This window comes from Glycine soja, chromosome 10 (genome assembly GCF_004193775.1).
Source record: "Glycine soja cultivar W05 chromosome 10, ASM419377v2, whole genome shotgun sequence".
NCBI lineage: Eukaryota > Viridiplantae > Streptophyta > Magnoliopsida > Fabales > Fabaceae > Glycine > Glycine soja.
In genome coordinates this window covers 22,206,995-22,229,187 of record NC_041011.1, presented here as the reverse complement: position 1 = coordinate 22,229,187, position 22,193 = coordinate 22,206,995, and the positions used below count along the sequence as shown (strand labels likewise).

The following is a 22,193-nucleotide window of genomic DNA, read 5'->3' as shown; positions in this document are numbered from 1 at the left end:
CTACTCAGGTTCACATCATCTGGTATCAGAGCTTCGGCTCTTGATACAGGTTCTATCCTATCCTATTATTTTTCTTTGTAATTTGTCCAGGTTCGTGTTTTGTCCTTGTTCTGTTATTTGTGTTTTTGTTTACATCTTGTTTCGTTCTTTTTTGCGTCTTGTGTTCTGTTATTTGCGTTTTTGTTTACATCTTGTTTCGTTCTTGTTTGCGTCTTGTGTTCTGTTATTTGCGTTTTTGTTTACATCTTGTTTCGTTCTTGTTTGCGTCTTGTGTTCTGTTATTTACGTTCTTGTTTACATCTTGTTTCGTTCTTGTTCTTGTTCTTGTTTCTTGTGTCTTTCACACTTTGTGTAAAAAAAAAAGATGCAAAAATTTTGAAAAAAAAAAGTGTGTATTTGATCTTTGAACACGAAATTGAGGCATTTAGAGGTGTTTAAAAAAAAATCGTGGAACAAATCCCCTTATCTAGATTCTCCTCTGAATTTTGAGCGTTTTGATACATAGTGGGCCTCAAACAGACAACCGTAGCAAAAGTTATGAGCATTTGAAGTTTACTTGTCATATCCGTTATCTTATCTGTTATCCTATCTGTTATCTTATTTGTTATCATATCTGTTATCCAAATTAAATCTAATTTGTTATCCAAATCTGATCTATTATCCAAATCAAATCAAATCAATTTTTTTTTATCCAAATCAAATCCAATCTGCTATCCAAATCAAGTCCAAGTTGTTATCCCAAATCAAATCTGTTACTCTGATAATTATATTGTCTTTCCTTTTATTTTATATTACCTTGTGTGTCTAATTCGGTCCATCTAGGAACTTAAGAGGGAACACGAGTGGTAAAAGGCAAGAGGGAATACATTACACAAAAGCCTATATTGAGAGCATCAAACACGAGTGAACTACCATCAAAGAGAGAAACACGTGAGTAGAGTGTGGTGAGGTCCTGAATTTTTTTTTTTAATTTACTGCAAAATTCTTTGTTCCTTAATCATGGCAAGAGCTGGTGACAATGGTGGTGTATATCATCAACTGGACGAATCTCAGCGCTTATTTCTGGACGCGTGGACTACACAAATGCAACGTTTGTTGAACCGTAACAAAGAAGAGCCCTACAGACGAATAGCCAAATCTTCCTCGTTTACTCTTAAACCTCTATCCCCTAGAAAAGTGTGTGATGACCAAATCAGAATGAGAGAAAAGAGAGAACAAGAGAAAGAAAATAGTGAGGCACCACAAAGGAATATGAAAAAGAAGAGTGATACACCCGAGGAAAAGAGTGATACACAAGAGAGAGAGAGAGAGTGATAATTCTAATCAGTTAACTATTTATGTTTCTCCTAGTGTTCAACCCTTATTGCAGGAATTTAAATATGTCTTTCCTAAGGAGATTCCTCATGGACTGCCACCTTCAAGAAGCATAGAACATCAAGTTGATCTCCTTCTAGAAGCTTCATTGCCTTACAAGCCAACTTACAACAGCAAGCCCCAAGAGACTCAACATAAGGATGCACAGGTCAAAGTTGAGTATGAGAAAAGATTGTATGACCAAGTGAAGGTGCAAATTGCAAAGAAGAATGAAAGGTATGCCAAGCAAGCCAACAAGAAAAGGAAGGAAGTGGTACTTGAACCCGGTGATGATCCTGGACATTTGAGGACAAATGTTTTCCAAGAAGGAGGGAATGATAAGAATCATGAAACTGGCCAAATACAGGCTAAAGGCCCAAGTGGAGAAGGACGAAGGCCTAAGTGGAGAAGGACAAAGCCCCCGAGTGGAGAAGGATGAAGGCCCAGAGGCAGAGACACTATCAAGACTATTAATTGTTGCTGAAGGCCTAAACTAATTTGAAGGCCCAAGTTAAATAAGTTTTTAGTTATAATTTATTTTTATTGTAATTTTGGCCCAAACTATTTAGAAGGCCCATGTCTATTTTTATCTTTTTGTCCAGCTACACTATAAGTATTGGTTTTTGTTTTGAATAAAAAAAATTTTGGCATTTTGATAAAATTTGGTGAGAGTTTCTCTCCAGGTTCCTTGTTGAACCAATTATCAGACTTATCAAGGTAATCCTTGTGGCGTCTACCCAGACTTATCTTCCTTCACCGGAAGTGGCGTCTACCCTGACTTATCTTCATTCACCGGAAGTGGCGTCTACCCTGACTTATCTTCCTTCACCGGAAGTGGCGTCATCCAAACCTTCGTAGCTTGTATCAAACGATCCGCTCCTACTCAGGTTCACATCATTGTCTTTCCTTTTATTTTATATTACCTTGTGTGTCTAATTTGCTCCATCCACTTAAGAGGAAACACGAGTGGTAAAAGGCAAGAGGGAATACATTACACAAAAGCCTATTGAGAGCATCAAACACGAGTGTACTACCATCTAAGAGTTAAACACGTGAGTAGAGTGTGTGAGGTCCTGAAACCCTTAATAATTTTTATTGCACATTTTTTTTCCTGTTGAATTATGGCTGTAGTAGGTGGTGGTGGTGATGAGTATCATCAGTTGGACGGAGCTCAACGTCTGTTACTGGATGCGATGAATGCACAGATGCAACGTTTGCTGGACCGTACCAATGAGGAGGTCTATGGACGACTAGAAGTTTTGGAGAACCAAGCCAATCAGAATGCTAGACGAAATATAGATGGGAATAGAGGTAACAATGGCGGTAATGACGGACCGAGGCAGAACCGGGTTGAGGGAGTAAAGCTCAATGTTCCTCCCTTCAAAGGCAGAAGTGATCCAGATGCCTACCTGGACTGGGAAATGAAGATTGAGCATGTATTTGCCTGCAATGAATACACTGGTGAGCAGAAAGTCAAGCTAGCAGCAGCTGAATTCTCCGACTATGCCCTTGTTTGGTGGCATAAATACCAGAGAGAAATACTAAGAGAGGAACGACGAGAGCTAGATACATGGACTTAGATGAAAAGGGTGATGAGAAAAAGGTATGTGCCCACTAGCTATAACAGAACCATGCGACAGAAACTCCAAGGGCTGTCCTAGGGGAATTTAACCGTGGAAGAATATTATAAAGAGATGGAAATGGCGTTAGTGAGGGCCAACATCGAAGAGGACTCCGAAGACACAATGGCTCATTTCCTGAATGGTCTAAACCCTGAAATCAAAGATGTTGAATTATAGGAGTATGTGGCGTTGGATGACTTGTTACATAGGGCGCTCCGGGTTGAACAGCAAATTAAAAGAAAAAGTGCAACAAGGAGGAACTCACCCAATACTTACAACCAGAACTGGACCAACGGATCCAAGAAGGAGGGAGGTAATTCGTTCCGCCTTGCAGCCACATCCCCGCATGGACAGTCAGCAGCGTCCAGTGTAGGTGGAAGCAAACATAACACCTCCACTTCCTCATCCAATACTGGAACCAGAAACATAAAATGTTTCAAGTGCTTAGGCAAAGGACATATTGCTTCTGAATCTCCAACCAAGAGGACCATGATCATGAAGGCTGATGGAGAAATCACTAGTGAGTCTGAAATCAATGAAGAGGAAGTGGAAGAAGAAGAGTATGAGGAGGAAGCTATGCAGGGTGATATGTTGATGGTGAGAAGGCTGTTGGGAAATCAAATGCAGCCACTGGATGACAATCAAAGAGAAAATATTTTCCACACCAGGTGTGTAATTAATGGTAAGATGTGCTCTTTAATTGTTGATGGAGGAAGTTGTACCAATGTTGCAAGTTCCACATTAGTGACCAAACTGAATTTGGAAACTAAGCCCCATCCTAGACCATACAAACTTCAGTGGCTTAGTGAAGATGAAGAGGTAAAAGTGACTCAACAGGTTGAGGTGTGTCTCACCATTGGGAGATATAATGATAGGGTGCTGTGTGATGTGGTCCCAATGGAAGCGACCCATGTGCTGTTAGGAAGACCGTGGCAGTATGATACCCAGGCAGTGCATGATGGCTTCACCAACAAAATATCTTTCAAGCAAGCTGACAAGAAAATTGTTCTCAAACCGTTATCTCCTAAAGAGGTTTGTGAGGATCAGATAAAAATGAGAGAAAAGAAAAAGAGTGAGACACTTGAGAGGAAAAAGAGTGAAACACTTGAGAAGGAAAAGAGAGGAAAGAAAAAGAGTGAAACACTTGAGAAGGAAAAGAGAGAAAACAAAAAAAGTGAAACACTTGAGGGCAAATAGCTTTGTTTAGCAACAAAAAGGGAGGTAAGGAGGGTGCTTTGTGCGAGACAACCCCTCTATTTATTGTTTTCTCAACGTCAGATGTTGCATGCTAACCCAATTGATGAATTTAAATTGCTTTCTAGTATTCAGTCTCTTTTGCAGAATTTTGATGATGTGTTTCCAGCAAGTGTACCAGATGGTTTACCACCATTGAGGGGAATTGAGCATCTCATTGATCTCATTCCAGGAGCGTCCTTTCCCAATCGGCCAGCTTATAGGAGCAACCCACAAGAAACTAAGGAGATCGAAAGGCAAGTGTCCAAACTCCTGAGCAAAGGTTGGGTGAGAGATAGTATGAGTCCGTGCGCTGTACTTGTCATTCTAGTACCCAAGAAGGACGGCTCATGGAGGATGTGTTCTGATTGTAGAGCCATAAACAACATCACCATCAAGTATAGGCATCCGATTCCTAGGTTAGATTATCTTCTTGATGAACTATATGGTGCATGTGTGTTTTCCAAAATTGATTTGAAAAGTGGCTATAATCAGATAAGAATTAGAGAGGGAGATGAATGGAAAACTGCCTTTAAAACAAAATATGGTTTGTATGAGTGGATGGTTATGCCATTTGGTTTGACTAATGCACCTAGTACTTTCATGAGATTGATGAACCATGTTTTAAGGGAATTTATTGGGAAATTTGTGGTGGTGTACTTTGATGATATTCTTATCTATAGCACTAGTCTTGATTTGCATGCTGAACATTTGCAATCTGTTTTAAGTGTGCTTAGGAAAGAAAAATTGTATGCCAACCTAGAAAAGTGCTCCTTTTATACTGATCATGTGGTGTTTCTGGGTTTTGTTGTTAGTGCTGAGGGAGTACAAGTGGATGTGGAAAAGGTTAAGGCCATCCAAGAATGGCCAACACCTAAGACCCTGAGTAAGGTGAGGGCATTTCATGGTTTAGCAAGTTTCTATAGGAGATTTGTTAAGGATTTTAGTACATTGGCTGCACCTCTAACTGAAATTGTTAAGAAGAATGTGGGTTTCAAATGGGGTAAGAAACAAGAAGAGGCCTTTGCTGCCCTCAAACATAGGTTAACTAATGCACCCATTCTTGCTATGCCTAATTTTGAAAAATCATTTGAAATTGAGTGTGATGCGTCAAATGTGGGTATTGGGGCTGTTTTGTTGCAAGAGGGACATCCGATAGCTTATTTTAGTGAAAAGTTAGGAGCCGCTGCCCTTAACTATTCAACTTATGATAAGGAATTGTATGCTTTGGTTAGAGCTTTACAAACTTGGCAGCATTACTTATTACCCAAAGAGTTTGTCATCCATAGTGATCACGAGTCCTTAAAATACTTAAAAGGCCAAGGAAAGCTTAATAAGAGGCATGCTAAGTGGGTAGAGTTTTTAGAGCAATTTTCATATGTCATCAAACATAAAAAAGGGAAAGGGAATGTAGTGGCTGATGCGCTGTCTAGGAGACATGCTTTACTTGCTATGCTTGAAACTAAACTGTTTGGTCTCGAGTCTTTGAAAGACATGTATGTGAATGATGTGGACTTTGCTGAAATTTTTGCTGCATGTGAAAAGTTTTCTGAAAATGGTTACTATAGGCATAATGGATTCTTGTTTAAAGCAAATAAATTGTGTGTGCCTAAGTGTTCCATTAGAGAGTTGCTTGTGAGTGAATCACATGAGGGGGGGTTGATGGGACACTTTGGGATTGAAAAGACCCTGGAAATTCTGCAAGAGCATTCCTTTTGGCCTCATATGAGGCGTGATGTGCATAAGTTTTATGGTCATTGCATTGTGTGTAAACAAGCTAAATCTAAGGTTAAACGTCATGGATTGTATACTCCTTTGCCTGTTCCTGAATATCCTTGGACTGACATATCTATGGACTTTGTTTTGGGGCTGCCCAAAACCAAGAATGGAAAGGATTCTGTGTTTGTTGTTGTTGACAGGTTTTCTAAGATGACACACTTCATCCCTTGCATAAAAGTGGATGATGCTTGTCATGGCACACTTCATCCCTTGCAAGAAAGTGGATGATGCTTGTCATGTGGCTGATTTGTTTTTCAAAGAAATAGTGCGGCTTCATGGATTACCGAGGAGCAATGTCAGTGATAGGGATGCAAAATTCCTTAGTCACTTTTGGAGGACTTTGTGGGGTAAGATTGGTACTAAATTGTTGTTTTCTACTACTTGCCACCCACAAACTGATGGTCAAAATGAGGTAGTCAATAAGACTTTAGGTACACTGCTTAGGACTGATGAGAATCCTGAAATTGGCCAAATATAGGCTAAAGGCCCAAGTGGAGAAGGGCGAAGGCCCAAGTGGAGAAGGATAAAGCCCCCGAGTGGAGAAGGATGAAGGCCTAAGTGGAGAAGGATGAAGGCCCAGAGGCAGAGACACTATCAAGACTATTAATTGTTGCTGAAGGCCCAGATTAATTTGAAGGCCCAAGTTAAATATGTTTTTTAGTTATAATTTTTATTTATTGTAATTTCGGCCCAAACTATTTAGAAGGCCCATGTCTATTTTTATCTTTTTGTTCAGATACACTATAAGTATTGGTTTTTATTTTCAATGAAGAAAACTTTTGGCATTTTAATAAAATTTGGTAATCCTTGTGGCGTCTACCCTGACTTATCTTCCTTCACCGGAAGTGGCGTCTACCCGAACTTATCTTCCTTCATCGGATGTGGCGCCTACCCTGACTTATCTTCCTTCACTGGAAGTGGCGTCATCCAAACCTTCGTAGCCTGTATCAAACGATCCACTCCTACTAAATAGTTTGGGCCAAAATTACAATAAATAAAAATTATAACTAAAAAACATATTTAACTTGGGCCTTCAAATTAATCTGGGCCTTCAGCAACAATTAATAGTCTTGATAGTGTCTCTGCCTCTGGGCCTTCATCCTTCTCCACTTGGGCCTTCATCCTTCTCCACTCGGGGGCTTTATCCTTCTCCACTTGGGCCTTCGCCCTTCTCCACTTGGGCCTTTAGCCTGTATTTGGCCAATTTCATGATTCTCATCATTCCCTCCTTCTTGGAAAACATTTGCCCTCAAATGTCCAGGATCATCACCAGGTTCAAGTACCACTTCCTTCCTTTTCTTGTTGGCTTGCTTAGTATAACTTTCATTCTTCTTTGCAATTTGCACCTTCACTTGGTCATACAATCTTTTCACATACTCAACTTTGACCTGTGCATCCTTATGCCGAGTCTCTTGGGGCTTGCTGTTGTAAGTTGGCTTGTTAGGCAATGAAGCTTCTAGAAGGAGATCAACTTGATGTTCTATGCTTCTTGAAGGTGGCAGTCCATGAGGAATCTCCTTGGGAAAGACATCTTTAAATTCCTGCAATAAGGGTTGAACACTAGGAGAAACATAAATAGTAAACTGATTAGAATTATCACACTCTCTCTCTTGTGTATCACTCCATCTCTCAAGTGTATCACTCTTCCTTTTCTATTCCTCTGTGATGCCTCACTATTGTCTCTCTCTTGTTCTCTCTTTTCTCTCCTTCTGATTTGGTTATCACACACTTCTCTAAGGGATAGGGGTTTATGAATAATTTTCTGGTCATGGTGCTGGAAAGAAATCTTGTTGGTGAAGCCATCATGCATTGCTTTGGTGTCCTCTTCAATGTTGGCCCTCACTAGTGCCATCTCCATCTCCTTGTCCTCAACAGTCAAACTTCCTTGGGATAACCTCTGGAGTTTCTGTCGCATGGTTCTACTGTAGCTAGTTGGAACATACCTCTTTCGCATAACCCTTCTCATCTCAGTCCATGTATCTATCTCCCGCCCTTCTTCTCTCTTCATCTCTCTTTGATTTTTCTTCCACCAAACAAGGGCATAGTTTGAGAATGTAGCTGCTGCTAACTTCACCTTCTGCTCGTCAGGATAATCATTGCATGAGAATGCATGTTGAATCTTCATCTCCCAGTCAACGTAGGCGTTTGGGTCACTCCTACCTTTAAAAGAGGATACATTGAGTTTTACTCCCTCAATTTTGTCTTGCCCCTCTATTCGGTTCGATCCATCATTGACCCTTCTGTTGCCACCATAAGGTCTCCCAGCATTTGGATTCATTTGGTGCTCTAGTCGTTCTATTCGCCTGTAGAGCACTTCATTATTACGGTTCAACAAACGTTGCATTTGTGTAGTCATCGCGTCCAGTAACAAGCGCTGAAATCCGTCCAGTTGATGATATACACCACCATTGTCACTAGCTCCTGCCATGATTAAGGAACAAAGAATTTTTCAATAATTTTTTTAAAAAAAATTCTGAACCTCACCACACTCTACTCACGTGTTTCTCTCTTTGATGGTAGTTCACTCGTGTTTGATGTTCTCAATATAGGCTTTTGTGTGATGTTTTCACTCTTGCCTTTTACCACTTGTGTTTCCTCTTAAGTTCCTGGATGGACCAAATTAGACACACAAGGTAATATAAAATAAAAGGAAAGACAATATAATGATCACAGATAGATTTGATTTGGGATAACAGCTTGGACTTGATTTGGATAATAATATATTAGATTGGATTTGGATAACAGATTAGCTTTAATTTGGGTAACAAATATGATAACGAATAAGATATTAGATTGGATATTAGCTAGGATAACAGATAAGATATTAGATAGGATAATAGATAAGATAGATAGGATAAAAAATAAGATATTAGATAGGATAATAGATAAGATATTAGATAGGATAACAGATAAGATAACAGATATGACCAGTAAACTTCAAATGCTCATAACTTTTGCTACGGTTGTCCGTTTGAGGCCCACCATATATCAAAACGCTCAAAATTCAAAGGAGAATCTAGATAAGGGGATTTGGTACACGATTTTCTGCCAAAAAAAAGCCTCTAACTTCCTCAATTTCGTGTTCAAAGATCAAACACCCCACTTTCTTTTCTTTTTTTTTTCTCTTGTTTTCTTCTCTTTTTTTTTTCAAATTTCTGCAACTTTTTTTTTAACTTGAAATAAAACTCAAACAGATTTCTTTTTTTTTTACACAAAGTCTGAAAGACACAAGAAACAAGAACAAGAACAAAAACGTGACAAGAACAAGAACAAGAACGAAACAAAGACACAAACAAGAACGCAACAAGACGCAAACAAGAGCGAAACAAGGACAAATTACCAAAAAAAAATAATAGGATAAGATAGAACCTGTATCAAGAGCCGAAGCTCTGATACCAGATGATGTGAACCTGAGTAGGAGCGGATCGTTTGATACAGGCTACGAAGGTTTGGATGACGCCACTTCCGGTGAAGGAAGATAAGTCAGGGTAGACGCCACTTCCGGTGAAGGAAGATAAGTCTGGGTAGACGCCACTTCCAGTGAAGGAAGATAAGTCAGGGTAGACGCCACAAGGATTACCTTGATAAGTCTGATAATTGGTTCAACAAGGAACCTGGAGAGAAACTCTCACCAAATTTGATCAAAATGCCAAAAGTTTTTTTTATTCAAAACAAAAACCAATACTTATAGTGTATCTGAACAAAAAGATAAAAATAGACATGGGCCTTCTAAATAGTTTGGGCCAAAATTACAATAAATAAAAATTATAACTAAAAAACATATTTAACTTGGGCCTTCAAATTAATCTGGGACTTCAGCAACAATTAATAGTCTTGAAAGTGTCTCTGCCTCTGGGCCTTCATCCTTCTCCACTCGGGGGCTTTATCCTTCTCCACTTGGGCCTTCGCCCTTCTCCACTTGGGCCTTTAGCCTGTATTTGGCCAATTTCAGGATTCTCATCAAGGACTTTTTTAAAGAAAAATCTTAAATCTAGGGAAGCATGTTTGCCTCATGTTGAGTTTGCTTATAATCGGGCTGTCAATAGCACAACTAATTGTTCACCATTTGAGATAGTGTATGGATTTAATCCTTTGACTCCTCTTGATTTGTTGCCTATGCCTAACATTGCTATGTTTAAGCATAAGGACGCACAGGCTAAAGCTGAGTATGTGAAGAAGCTGCCTAAGCAAGTGAAGGCTCAAATAGAAAAGAAAAATGCAAGCTATGCAAGGCAAGCCAACAAAAGAAGAGAGAAAGTTGTGCTTGAACCAGGTGATTGGGTTTGGGTACACCAGAGGCAGGAGAGGTTCCCAGAACATAGGAAGTCCAAGCTTCAACCTAGAGGAGACGGACCATTCCAAGTGTTGGAGAAGATCCACGACAATGCCTACAGGATTGACTTGCCTAGTGAGTATAATGTAAGTGCCACTTTCAATGTGTCTTATCTATCTCTTTTTGATGCAGATGGAGGAGCCTTGGATTTGAGGACAAATCCTTTTCAAGAAGGAGGGAGTGATGAGGACACAACTAAGGACAAGGACCATGAAGCACTTGAAGGGCCCATGACCAGAGGCAGACTTAACAGGCCCAACACGTCATAGAGACAACGCTGGTCATTTGTATAGTTGCCATTGATGATGATTGAAGGCCCACGTGGAGAAAGAAGAAGGCCTAGAGGCAGAGTCAGCTACCATTTGGTCTCCCAAAAAAGGCTGATGCCTAGGTTGCCAATTGGGCCCTTATTACAACTTGAACTAAACCTAACTAAAGCCATTTTAGTTGATTAACCCAAAACATATTTTTGGTCAGCCAACATTGCAAGGATTGGACCATTATTTAGACAAATTAAACACTCTAAAATTGAGACAAAGTGGTGCCATTTAGTCCTCCTCCATTTGGGCCATGATACAACTCACAACCTTGGACTTTTCTCCTTGAAACTTGGGCTTGTATTCAAATAGTATGGATAACACTTCTTGAAGAGCTTCCTTGGCATTCCTTGCTCTAGCCCTTGTCATACGTCCTCCAAGTCCTTCAAGTGGATCCTTGCCCTTGCTCTTTGTCATGTCCTCATCACATCCTCTACCGTAAAAAAATATTATCGGCCAGCATTTGTTAAAAAATTGCGCAATGTCGGCTGAAAAATATCAGTCGTGGCTTTACCACGACCGATGTCGGCTATTGTATTTTCTTTTCAATACTTGAATAATATTTGGATGATATCTATTAGGAAATGTTCGATCGGCATCATTCGGTGATGCTTCTTTTTTAAACCTCGATCGATCATCTTTCCTGACCGATGTCGGCTAGCATTTTTTTTCGATCAATATCGATGAATCAAAATTTTTTTTCCGAGGTTGGCTAATGTTTTCCTCGCCAAGCAAATGAAAACATGCCGGTGTCGGTGGAAACAAAACTTCGGTTGTGCTCGAACGCAAAAACCTATCCGACCTACATTGTAAATTTTTACCGCAACACCGAACAAAAAAGCGTCCTCTATCGTAAAAAAATATTATTGGCCAGCGTTTGTTAAAAAAATTGCGCAATGTCGGCTGAAAAATATCAGTCGTGACTTTACAACGACCGATCTCTGCTATTGTATTTTCTATTCAATCCATGAATAATATTTGGATGATATCTATTAGGAAATATTTGATCGGCGTCATCCGGTGATGCTTCTTTTTTAAACCTCGATCGGTCATCTTTCCTGGCCGCCGTCGGCTAGCATTTTTTTCAATGCGTATTGGTAAATCATGTTTTTTTCTTCGAGGTGGGCTAATGTTTTCCTTTCCGAGCAAATGAAAACATCCCGGTGTCGGCCGAAACACAACTTCGGTTGAGCTCGAACGAAAAAACCTGGCCGACCTACATTATAAATATTTATGGCAAAACCGAACAAAAAAGCATGCTCTACTGCAAAAAAATATATAGGCCAGCATTTGTAAAAAAAATTGCGCAATGTCGACTGAAAAATATCAGTCGCGGCTTTACAACGACCAATGCCAGCTATTGTATTTTCTATTCAATCCCTGAATAATATTTGGATGATGTCTATTAGGAAATGTTCGATCGGCATCATCCGCTTATGCTTCATTTTTAATCCTTGATCTGTCATCTTTCCTAGCCGACGTCTGCTAGCATTTTTTTCAATACGTATCGGTGAATCATGTTTTTCTTTCGAGGTGGGCTAATGTTTTCCTTTCCGAGCAAAAGAAAACATGTCGGTGTCGGCCGAAACACAACTTCGGTTGAGCTCAAACGAAAAAACCTAGCCGACCTACATTGTTAATTTTTACGGCAACACTGAACAAAAAATCATGCTCTATCGTAAAAAAATATTATCGGTCAGCGTTTGTAAATAAAATTGAGCAATGTCGCCTGAAAAAAATATCAATCGTGGCTTTACAAAGACCGATGTCGACTATTGTATTTTCTTTTCAATCCGTGAATAATATTTGGATCATATCTATTAGGAAATGTTTGATCAACGTCATCCGGTGATGCTTCTTTTTTAAACCTCGATTGGTCATCTTTCCTGGCCGACGTCGGCTAGCATTTTTTTCAATACGTATCGGTAAATCATGTTTTTTTTCCGAGGTGGGCTAATGTTTTCCTTTCCGAGCAAATGAAAACATGCCGGTGTTGGCCGAAACACAACTTCGGTTGAGCTCGAACGAAAAAACCTAGGCGACCTACATTATAAATTTATATGGCAAAACCGAACAAAAAAGCATGCTCTACTGCAAAAAAATATTATCGGCCAGTGTTTGTAAAAAAAATAGTGCAATGTCGGCTGAAAAATATCAGTCGCGGCATTACAACGACCGATGTCAGCTTTTGTATTTTATATTCAATCCCTGAATAATATTTGGACGATGTCTATTAGGAAATGTTCGATCGGCGTCATCCGGTGATGCTTCTTTTTTTATCCTTGATCGGTCATCTTTCCTAGCCGACGTCTGCTATCAGTTTTTTCGATACGTATCGGTGAATCATGTTTTTTTCCGAGGTGGGCTAATGTTTTCCTAGCCGAGGAAATGAAAACATGCCGGTGTTGGCCGAAACACAACTTCAGTTGAGCTAAAACGAAAAACCTAGCCGACCTACATTGTAAATTTTTACTGCAACACCAAACAAAAATGCATCCTCTACTGTAAAAAAATATTATACGCCAGCGTTTGTAAATAAAACTTGCGCAATGTCAGCTGAAAAACTATTAGTCGCGGCTTTACAACGACCAATGTCGGGTATATTATTTTCTATTCAATCCCTGTTTAATAATTGCAAGATGACTATTAGGTAATTTTCGATCGACGTCATCCGGTGATGCTTCTTTTTTGAACCTCGATCGGTCATCTTTCCTGGACGACGTCGGCTAGCATTTTTTTTTATACGTATCGGTGAATCATGTTTTTTTCGAGGTGGGCCAATGATTTCCTTGCCGAGTAAATCGAAACAAGCCTGTGTCGGCCGAAACACAACTTCGGTTGAGCTAGCATGAAAAACATAGCCGACATACGTTGAAAATTTTATAGGCGACACCAACAACAAAACTTTCTTTACCGTAAAGAAATATTATCGGCCGGCGTTTGTAAAAAAGCTTGCGCAATGTCAACTGTCAAATAGCAGTCGGGGCTTTTTAACTACCGATGTCGACTATTGAGTTTTCGATTCAATCCCTGTATAATATTTGGCTGATGTCTATTAGGAAACGTTCGATCGGCGTGATCCGGTGATGCTTCTTTTTTAAACCTCGATCAGTCATCTTTCCTGACCAACATCGGCTAGCATTTATTTCGATCAGTATCAGTGAATCAAATTTTTTTTTTCGAGGTGTGCTAATGTTTTGCTTGCCAAGCAAATGAAAACATGCTGGTGTCGGTGGAAACAAAACTTCGGTTGACCTCGAACGCAAAATCCTAACCGACCTACATTGTAAATTTTTACCGCAACACCGAACAAAAAAGCATCCTCTATCGTAAAAAAATATTATCCGCCAGCTTTTGTAAAAAAATTGCGCAATGACGGCTGAAAAATATCAGTCGCGACTTTACAACGACCGATGTCTGCTATTGTATTTTCTATTCAATCCCTGAATAATATTTGGATGATGTCTATTAGGAAATGTTCGGTCGGCGTCATCTGGTGATACTTCTTTAAACCTCGATCGGTCATCTTTCCTGGCCGACGGCGACTAGCATTTTTTCCGAGGTGGGCTAATGTTTTCCTTGCCGAGTAAATGAAAACATGCCTGTGTCGGCCGAAACACAACTTCGGTTAAGCACAAGCGAAAAAACCTAGCCGACCTATATTGTAAATTTTTATGGCAACACCGAACAAAAAAGCATCCCCTACCGTAAAAGAATATTATCGGCCTGCGTTTGTTAAAAAAATTGCACAATCTCGGCTGAAAAATAACAGTCACAACATTTTAACTACCGATTTCAGCTATTGTATTTTCTATTCAATCCCTGAATAATATTTGGCTGATGTCTATTAGGAAATGTTCGATCGGAGTCATCCGGTGATGCTTCTTTTTTAAACCTGGATCAGTCACCTTTCCTGGCCGACGTCGGCTAGCATGTTTTTCGATCAGTATCGGTGAATCATGTTTGTTTGCCGAGGTTGGCTAATGTTTTCCTTGCCAAGCAAATGAAAACATGCCGGTGTTGGCTGAAATACAAATTCGGTTGAGCTCGAACGAAAAAACCTAGTCGACCTACATTGTAAATTTTTAAGGCATGACCGAATAAAACAGCATCCTCTACCGTAAAAAAATATTATCCGCTAGCGTTTGTAAAAAAAAATTGCGCAATGTTGGCTGAAAAATATTAGTCACAGCTTTAAAACAACCGATGTTGGCTATTGTATTTTCTATTCAATCCCTGAATAATATTTGGATGATGTCTATTAGGAAATGTTCGATCGGCGTCATCCGGTGATGCTTCTTTTTTAAACCTCGACCGGTCATCTTTCCTCGCCGACGTCGGCTAGCATGTATTTTGATCAGTATCGGTGAATCTTGTTTTTTTGCCGAGGTTGGCTAATGTTTTCCTTGCCAAGCAAATGAAAACATGCCGGTGTCAGCCGAAACACAAATTCGGTTAAGCTCGAATGAAAAAACCTAGCCGACCTACATTGTAAATTTTTAAGGCAACACCAAACAAAAACGCATCCACTACCGTAAAAAAATATTATCGGCCTGCGTTTGTCAAAAAAATTGCGCAATCTCGGCTGAAAAATAACAGTCACAGCATTTTAACTACCGATTTCAGCTATTGTATTTTCTATTCAATCCCTGAATAATATTTGGCTGATGTCTATTAGGAAATGTTCGATCGGCGTCATCCGGTGATGCTTCTTTTTTATAGCTCGATCGGTCATCTCTCTTGGCCGACGTCGGCTAGAATCTTTTGCGATACGTATCGGTGAATCATGTTTCTTCTGAGGTGGGCAAATGTTTTCCTTGCCAAGCAAATGAAAACATGCCGGTGTCGGCCGAAATACAAATTCATTTGAGCTCGAACGAAAAAACCTAGCCAACCAACATTGAAAATTTTATAGGCGACACCAACAACAAAACTTTCTTAACAGTATAGAAATATTATCGGCCAGTGTTTGTTAAAAAGCTTGCACAATGTCGGCTGAAAATAGCATTCGGCGCTTTTTAACTACCGATGTCGGCTATTGTGTTTTCTATTCAATCCCTGAATAATATTTGGCTGATGTCTATAGGGAAATGTTCGATCGGCGTCATCCAGTGATGCTTCTTTTTTAAACCTTCATCGGTCATCTTTCCTGGCCGACGTCGGCTAGCATTTTTTTGGATACGTATCGGTGAATCATGTTTTTTTCCATGGTGGGGCAATGGTTTCCTTGCCAAGTAAATGAAAACATGCCGATGTCATTCGAAACACAAATTCGGTTGAGCTAGTAAGAAAAAAGCTTGCCGACCTACAATTAAAATTTTATAGGCGACACCAACAAAAAAACTTCCTTTACCGTTAAGAAATATTATCGGCAAACGTTTGTAAAAAAGCTTGCGCAATATCAGCTTAAAAATAGCAGTTGGGCCTTTTTAACTACCGATGTCGGCTATGGTGTTTTCTATTTAATCCCTGAATAATATTTGGCTGATGTCTATTAGGAAATATTCGATCGGCGTCATCCAGTGATGCTTCTCTTTTAAACCTCGATCGGTCATCTTTCTTGGCCGACGTCGGCTAGCATGTTTTTCGATCAGTATCGGTGAATCTTGTTTTTTTGCCGAGGTACGCTATTGTTTTCCTTGCAAAGAAAATGAAAACATGTCGGTGTCGGCCTAAACACAAATTCGGTTGAGCTCGAACAAAAAAACCTAGCCGACCTAAATTGTAAATTTTTATGGCAACACTGAACATAAAGGCATCCCCTCCCGTAAAAAAATATTATCGGCCAGCGTTTGTAAAAAAAATTATGCAATGTCGGCTGAAATATATCAGTCGTAGCTTTACAATGACCGATGTCGGCTATTGTATTATCTATTCAATCACTGAATAATATTTGGATGATGTCTATTAGGAAATGTTCGATCGGTGTCATCTGGTGGTGCTTCTTTTTTAAACCTCGATCGGTCATCTTTCCCGGTCGACGTCGGCTAGCATGTTTTTCGATCAGTATCGGTGAATCATGTTTTTTTGCCGAGGTTGGCTAATGTTTCCTTGCCAAGCAACTGAAAACATGCCAGTGTCGGCCGAAACACAAATTCGGTTGAGCTATCAAGAAAAAACCTAGCCGACCTACAATGAAAATTTTATAGGCAACACGAACAACAAAACTTCCTTTACCGTAAAAAAATATTATCGGCCAGCGTTTGTAAAAAAGCATGTGCAATGTCGGCTGAAAAATAGCGGTCGACGCTATTTAATTACCGATGTCGGCTATTCTGTTTTCTATTCAATCTCTGAATAATATTTTGCTGATGTCTATTAGGAAATGTTCAATCGGCGTCATCCGGTGATGCTTCTATTTTAAACCTGGATCGGTCATCTTTCCTAGGCGACGTTGGGTAGCATGTTTTTCGATCAATATCAATGAATTATGTTTTTTTGCCGAGGTTGGCTAATATTTTCCTTGCCAAGCAAATGAAAATATGTCGGTGTCGGTCGAAACACAAGTTTCGTTGAGCTCGAACGAAAAAACCTCGCCGACCTATACTGTAAATTTTTACGGCAACGCCGAACAAAAAGGCATCCTCTCCCGTAAAAAAATATTATCGACCAGCATTTGTAAAAAAAATTACGCAATGTCGGCTTAAAAATATTAGTCGCTGCTGTACAATGACCGATGTCGGCTATTGTATTTTCTATTCAATCCCTGAATAATATTTCGACGATGTGTATTAGGAAATGTTCGATCGGCGTCATCCGGTGATGCTTCTTTTTTAAACCTCGATCAGTCATCTTTCTTGGCCGACATCGGCTAGCATGTTTTTCGATTAATATCAGTGAATCTTGTATTTTTGCCGAGGTTGGCTAATGTTTTCCTTGCAAAGAAAATGAAAACATGTCGGTGTCGGTCTAAACAAAACTTCGGTTGAGCTCGAACGTTAAAACCTAGCCGACCTACATTGTAAATTTTATGGCAACACCGAACAAAAACACATCCTCTACCGTAAAAAAATATTATCCACCAGCGTTTGTAAAAAAAATTGCACAATGTCGGCTGAAAAATATCAGTCGCGGCTTTACAACGACTGATGTCAGCTATTGTATTTTCTTTTCAATCCCTGAATAATATTTGGATGATGTCTATTAAGAAATGTTCGATCGGCGTCATCCGGTGATGCTTCTTTTTTAAATCTCGATCGGTCATCTTTCTTGGCCGACGTCAGCTAGCGTGTTTTTCGATCAGTATCGGTGAATTTTTTTTGCCGAGGTTGGCTAATGTTTTCCTTGCAAAGAAAATGAAAACATGGCGGTGTCGGCCTAAACACATATTCAGTTGAGCTCGAACGAAAAAACCTAGCCGACCTAAATTGTAAATTTTTATGGCAACACCGAACAAAAAGGTATCCCCTCCCGTAAAAAAATATTATCGGCCAGCATTTGTAAAAAAAATTACGCAATTGATGTGAACCTGAGTAGGAGCGGATCGTTTGATACAAGCTACGAAGGTTTTGGATGACGCCACTTCCAGTGAAGGAAGATAAGTCAGGGTAGACGCCACTTCCGGAGAAGGAAGATAAGTCCGGGTAGACGCCACTTCCAGTGAAGGAAGATAAGTCAGGGTAGACGCCACAAGGATTACCTTGATAAGTTTGATAATTGGTTCAACAAGGAACCCGGAGATAAACTCTCACCAAATTTTATCAAAATGCCAAAAGTTTTCTTCATTGAAAATAAAAACCAATACTTATAGTGTATCTGAACAAAAAGATAAAAATAGACATGGGTCTTCTAAACAGTTTGGGCCAAAATTACAATAAATAAAAATTATAACTAAAAAACATATTTAACTTGGGCCTTCAAATTAATCTGGGCCTTCAGCAACAATTAATAGTCTTGATAGTGTCTCTGCCTCTGGGCCTTCATCCTTCTCCACTTGGGCCTTCATCCTTCTCCACTCGGGGGCTTTATCCTTCTCCACTTGGGCCTTCGCCCTTCTCCACTTAGGCCTTTAACCTGTATTTGGCCAATTTCAAGATTCTCATCATTCCCTCCTTCTTGGAAAACATTTGCCCTCAAATGTCCAGGATCATCACCAGGTTCAAGTACCACTTCCTTCCTTTTTTTGTTGGCTTGCTTAGTATAACTTTCATTCTTCTTTGCAATTTGCACCTTCACTTGGTCATACAATCTTTTCACATACTCAACTTTGACTTGTGCATCCTTATGCTGAGTCTCTTGGGGCTTGTTGTTGTAAGTTGGCTTGTTAGGCAATGAAACTTCTAGAAGGAGATCAACTTGATGTTCTATGCTTCTTGAAGGTGGCAGTCCATGAGGAATCTCCTTGGGAAAGACATCTTTAAATTCCTGCAATAAGGGTTGAACACTAGGAGAAACATAAATAGTTAACTGATTAGAATTATCACTCTCTCTCTCTTGTGTATCACTCTTTTCCTCGGGTGTATCACTCTTCTTTTTCATATTCCTTTGTGGTGCCTCACTATTTTCTTTCTCTTGTTCTCTCTTTTCTCTCATTCTGATTTGGTCATCACACACTTCTCTAGGGGATAGAGGTTTAAGAGTAAACGAGGAAGATTTGGCTATTCGTCTGTAGGGCTCTTCTTTGTTACGGTTCAACAAACGTTGCATTTGTGTAGTCCACGCGTCCAGAAATAAGCGCTGAGATTCGTCCAGTTGATGATATACACCACCATTGTCACCAGCTCTTGCCATGATTAAGGAACAAAGAATTTTGCAGTAAATTAAAAAAAAAATTCAGGACCTCACCACACTCTACTCACTTGTTTCTCTCTTTGATGGTAGTTCACTCGTGTTTGATGCTCTCAATATAGGCTTTTGTGTGATGTTTTCACTCTTGCCTTTTACCACTCACTCCCTCTTAAGTTCCTGGATGAATCAAATTAGACACACAAGGTATATAACAGGAAAGACAATTTAATTATCACAGACTGTGTAGCAGATTTAATTTGGATAACAAATCAGATTTGACTTTGGTTAACAGATTAGACTTGATTTGGATTTAGATTTGATTTGGATAGCAGATTGGATTTGATTTGGATAACATTAGACTTGATTTGATTTGGATAACAAATTTTGATTTGATTTGATTTGGATAACAGATCAAATTTGGATAACAAATTAGATTTAATTTGGATAACAGATATGATAACAAATAAGATAATATTGATAGGATAGCAGATAAGATAACAGATATGACAAGTAAACTTCAAATGCTCATAACTTTTGCTACGATTGTCTGTTTGATGCCCACTATATATCAAAACGCTCAGAATTCAGAAGAGAATCCAGATAAGGGGATTTGATACACGATTTTCTGCCAAAAAAAAAAGCCTCTAACTGCCTCAATTTCGTGTTCAAAGATCAAACACCCACTTTCTCTTTTTTCTCTTTCTTCTTTTCTTCTCTTTTTTTTTCAAAATTTCTGCAACTTTTTTTTTACTTGAAACAGAACTGAAACAATTTTTTTTTGACACAAAGTCTGAAAGACACTAGAAACAAGAACAACAACAAGTACACAAACGTGACAAGAACAAGAACGAAACAAAGACACAAACAAGAACGCAACAAGACGCAAACAAGAAAACAAATAACAGAACAAGGACAAAACACGAACCTGGACAAATTACAAAGAAAAATAATAGGATAAGATAGAACCTGTATCAAGAGCCAAAGCTCTGATACCAGATGATGTGAACCTGAGTAGGAGCGGATCGTTTGATACAGGCTACGGAGGTTTTGGATGACGCCACTTCCAGTGAAGGAAGATAAGTCAGGGTAGACGCCACTTCCAGTGAAGGAAGATAAGTCAGGGTAGACGCCACAAGGATTACCTTGATAAGTCTGATAATTGGTTCAACAAGGAACCCGGAGATAAACTCTCACCGAATTTTATCAAAATGCCAAAAGTTTTCTTCATTGAAAATAAAAACTAATACATATAGTGTATCTGAACAAAAAGATAAAAATAGACATGGGCCTTCTAAACAGTTTGGGCCAAAATTACAATAAATAAAAATTATAACTAAAAAACATATTTAACTTGGGCCTTCAAATTAATCTGGGCCTTCAGCAACAATTAATAGTCTTGATAGTGTCTCTGCCTCTGGGCCTTCATCCTTCTCCACTTGGGCCTTCATCCTTCTCCACTCGGGGGCTTTATCCTTCTCCACTTGGGCCTTCGCCCTTCTCCACTTAGGCCTTTAGCCTGTATTTGGCCAATTTCAAGATTCTCATCATTCCCTCCTTCTTGGAAAACATTTGCCCTCAAATGTCCAGGATCATCACCAGGTTCAAGTACCACTTCCTTCCTTTTTTTGTTGGCTTGCTTAGTATAACTTTCATTCTTCTTTGCAATTTGCACCTTCACTTGGTCATACAATCTTTCCACATACTCAACTTTGACCTGTGCATCCTTATGCTGAGTCTCTTGGGGCTTTTTAACTACCGATGTCGGTAATTGTGTTTTCTATTCAATCCCTGAATAATATTTGGGTGATGTCTATTAGGAAATGTTCAATCGACATCATCCAGTGATGCTTCTTTTTTAAACTTCGATCGGTCACCTTTCCTGCTCGACGTCGGCTAGCATGTTTTTCATCAGTATCGGTGAATCATATTTTTTTTTCGAGGTTGGCTAGTGTTTTCCTTGCCAAGCAAATGAAAACATGCCGGTGTCGGCCGAAACAAAACTTCGGTTGAGCTCAAACGAAAAAACCTAGCCGACCTACATTGTTAATTTTTACGGCAACACCGAACAAAAAACATCCTCTACCGTAAAAAAATATTATCCGCCAGCGTTTGTTAAAAAAATTGCGCAATGTCGGTTTAAAAATATCAGTCGCGGCTTTACAACGACCGATGTCGACTATTGTATTTTCTTTTCAATCCCTGAATAATATTTGGATGATGTCTATTAGGAAATGTTCGATCGGTGTCATCCGGTGGTGCTTCTTTTTTAAACCTCGATCGGTCATCTTTCCTGGCCGACGTCGGCTAGCATGTTTTCCGATCAGTATCGGTGAATCATGTTTTTTTGCCGAGGTTGGCTAATATTTCCTTGCCAAGCAAATGAAAACATGTCGGTGTCGGCCGAAACACAAATTCAGTTGAGCTAACAAGAAAAAACCTAGCCGACCTACATTGAAAATTTTATAGGCGACACGAACAACAAAACTTCATTTACCGTAAAGAAATATTATCGGCTAGCGTTTGTAAAAAAGCGTGCGCAATGTCGGCTGAAAAATAGCAGTCGACGCTTTTGAACTACCGATGTCGGCTATTTGTTTTCTATTCAATCGCTGAATAATATTTTGCTGATGTCTATTAAGAAATGTTCGATCGGCATCATCCGGTGATGCTTCTTTTTTAAACCTGGATCGGTCATCTTTCCTGGCCGATGTCGGCTAGCATGTTTTTCGATCAGTATCGGTGTATCATGTTTTTTTGCCGAGGTTGGCTAATGTTTTCCTTGCCAAGCAAATGAAAATATGCCGGTGTTGGTCAAAACACAAACTCGGT

The 22,193-nt window shown here is 39.5% G+C and overlaps 1 protein-coding gene across 1 annotated transcript in view; it reads left to right on the top strand.

Annotated features, from left to right (window-relative positions):
* Positions 1-2,474: 2,474 nt before the first annotated feature.
* The window catches only part of LOC114371524, a gene marked incomplete at its 3' end in the record, with an annotated part of 31,993 nt that continues 12,274 nt past the window's right edge, over positions 2,475-22,193 (top strand). The window contains exons 1-6 of the mRNA XM_028328939.1: positions 2,475-2,864; positions 3,153-4,007; positions 4,317-4,465; positions 5,024-5,251; positions 10,034-10,178; positions 10,284-10,406. Coding sequence (XP_028184740.1) covers positions 2,475-2,864; positions 3,153-4,007; positions 4,317-4,465; positions 5,024-5,251; positions 10,034-10,178; positions 10,284-10,406 — 1,890 coding nt within the window. The remainder of the gene's footprint in view (positions 2,865-3,152; positions 4,008-4,316; positions 4,466-5,023; positions 5,252-10,033; positions 10,179-10,283; positions 10,407-22,193) is intronic.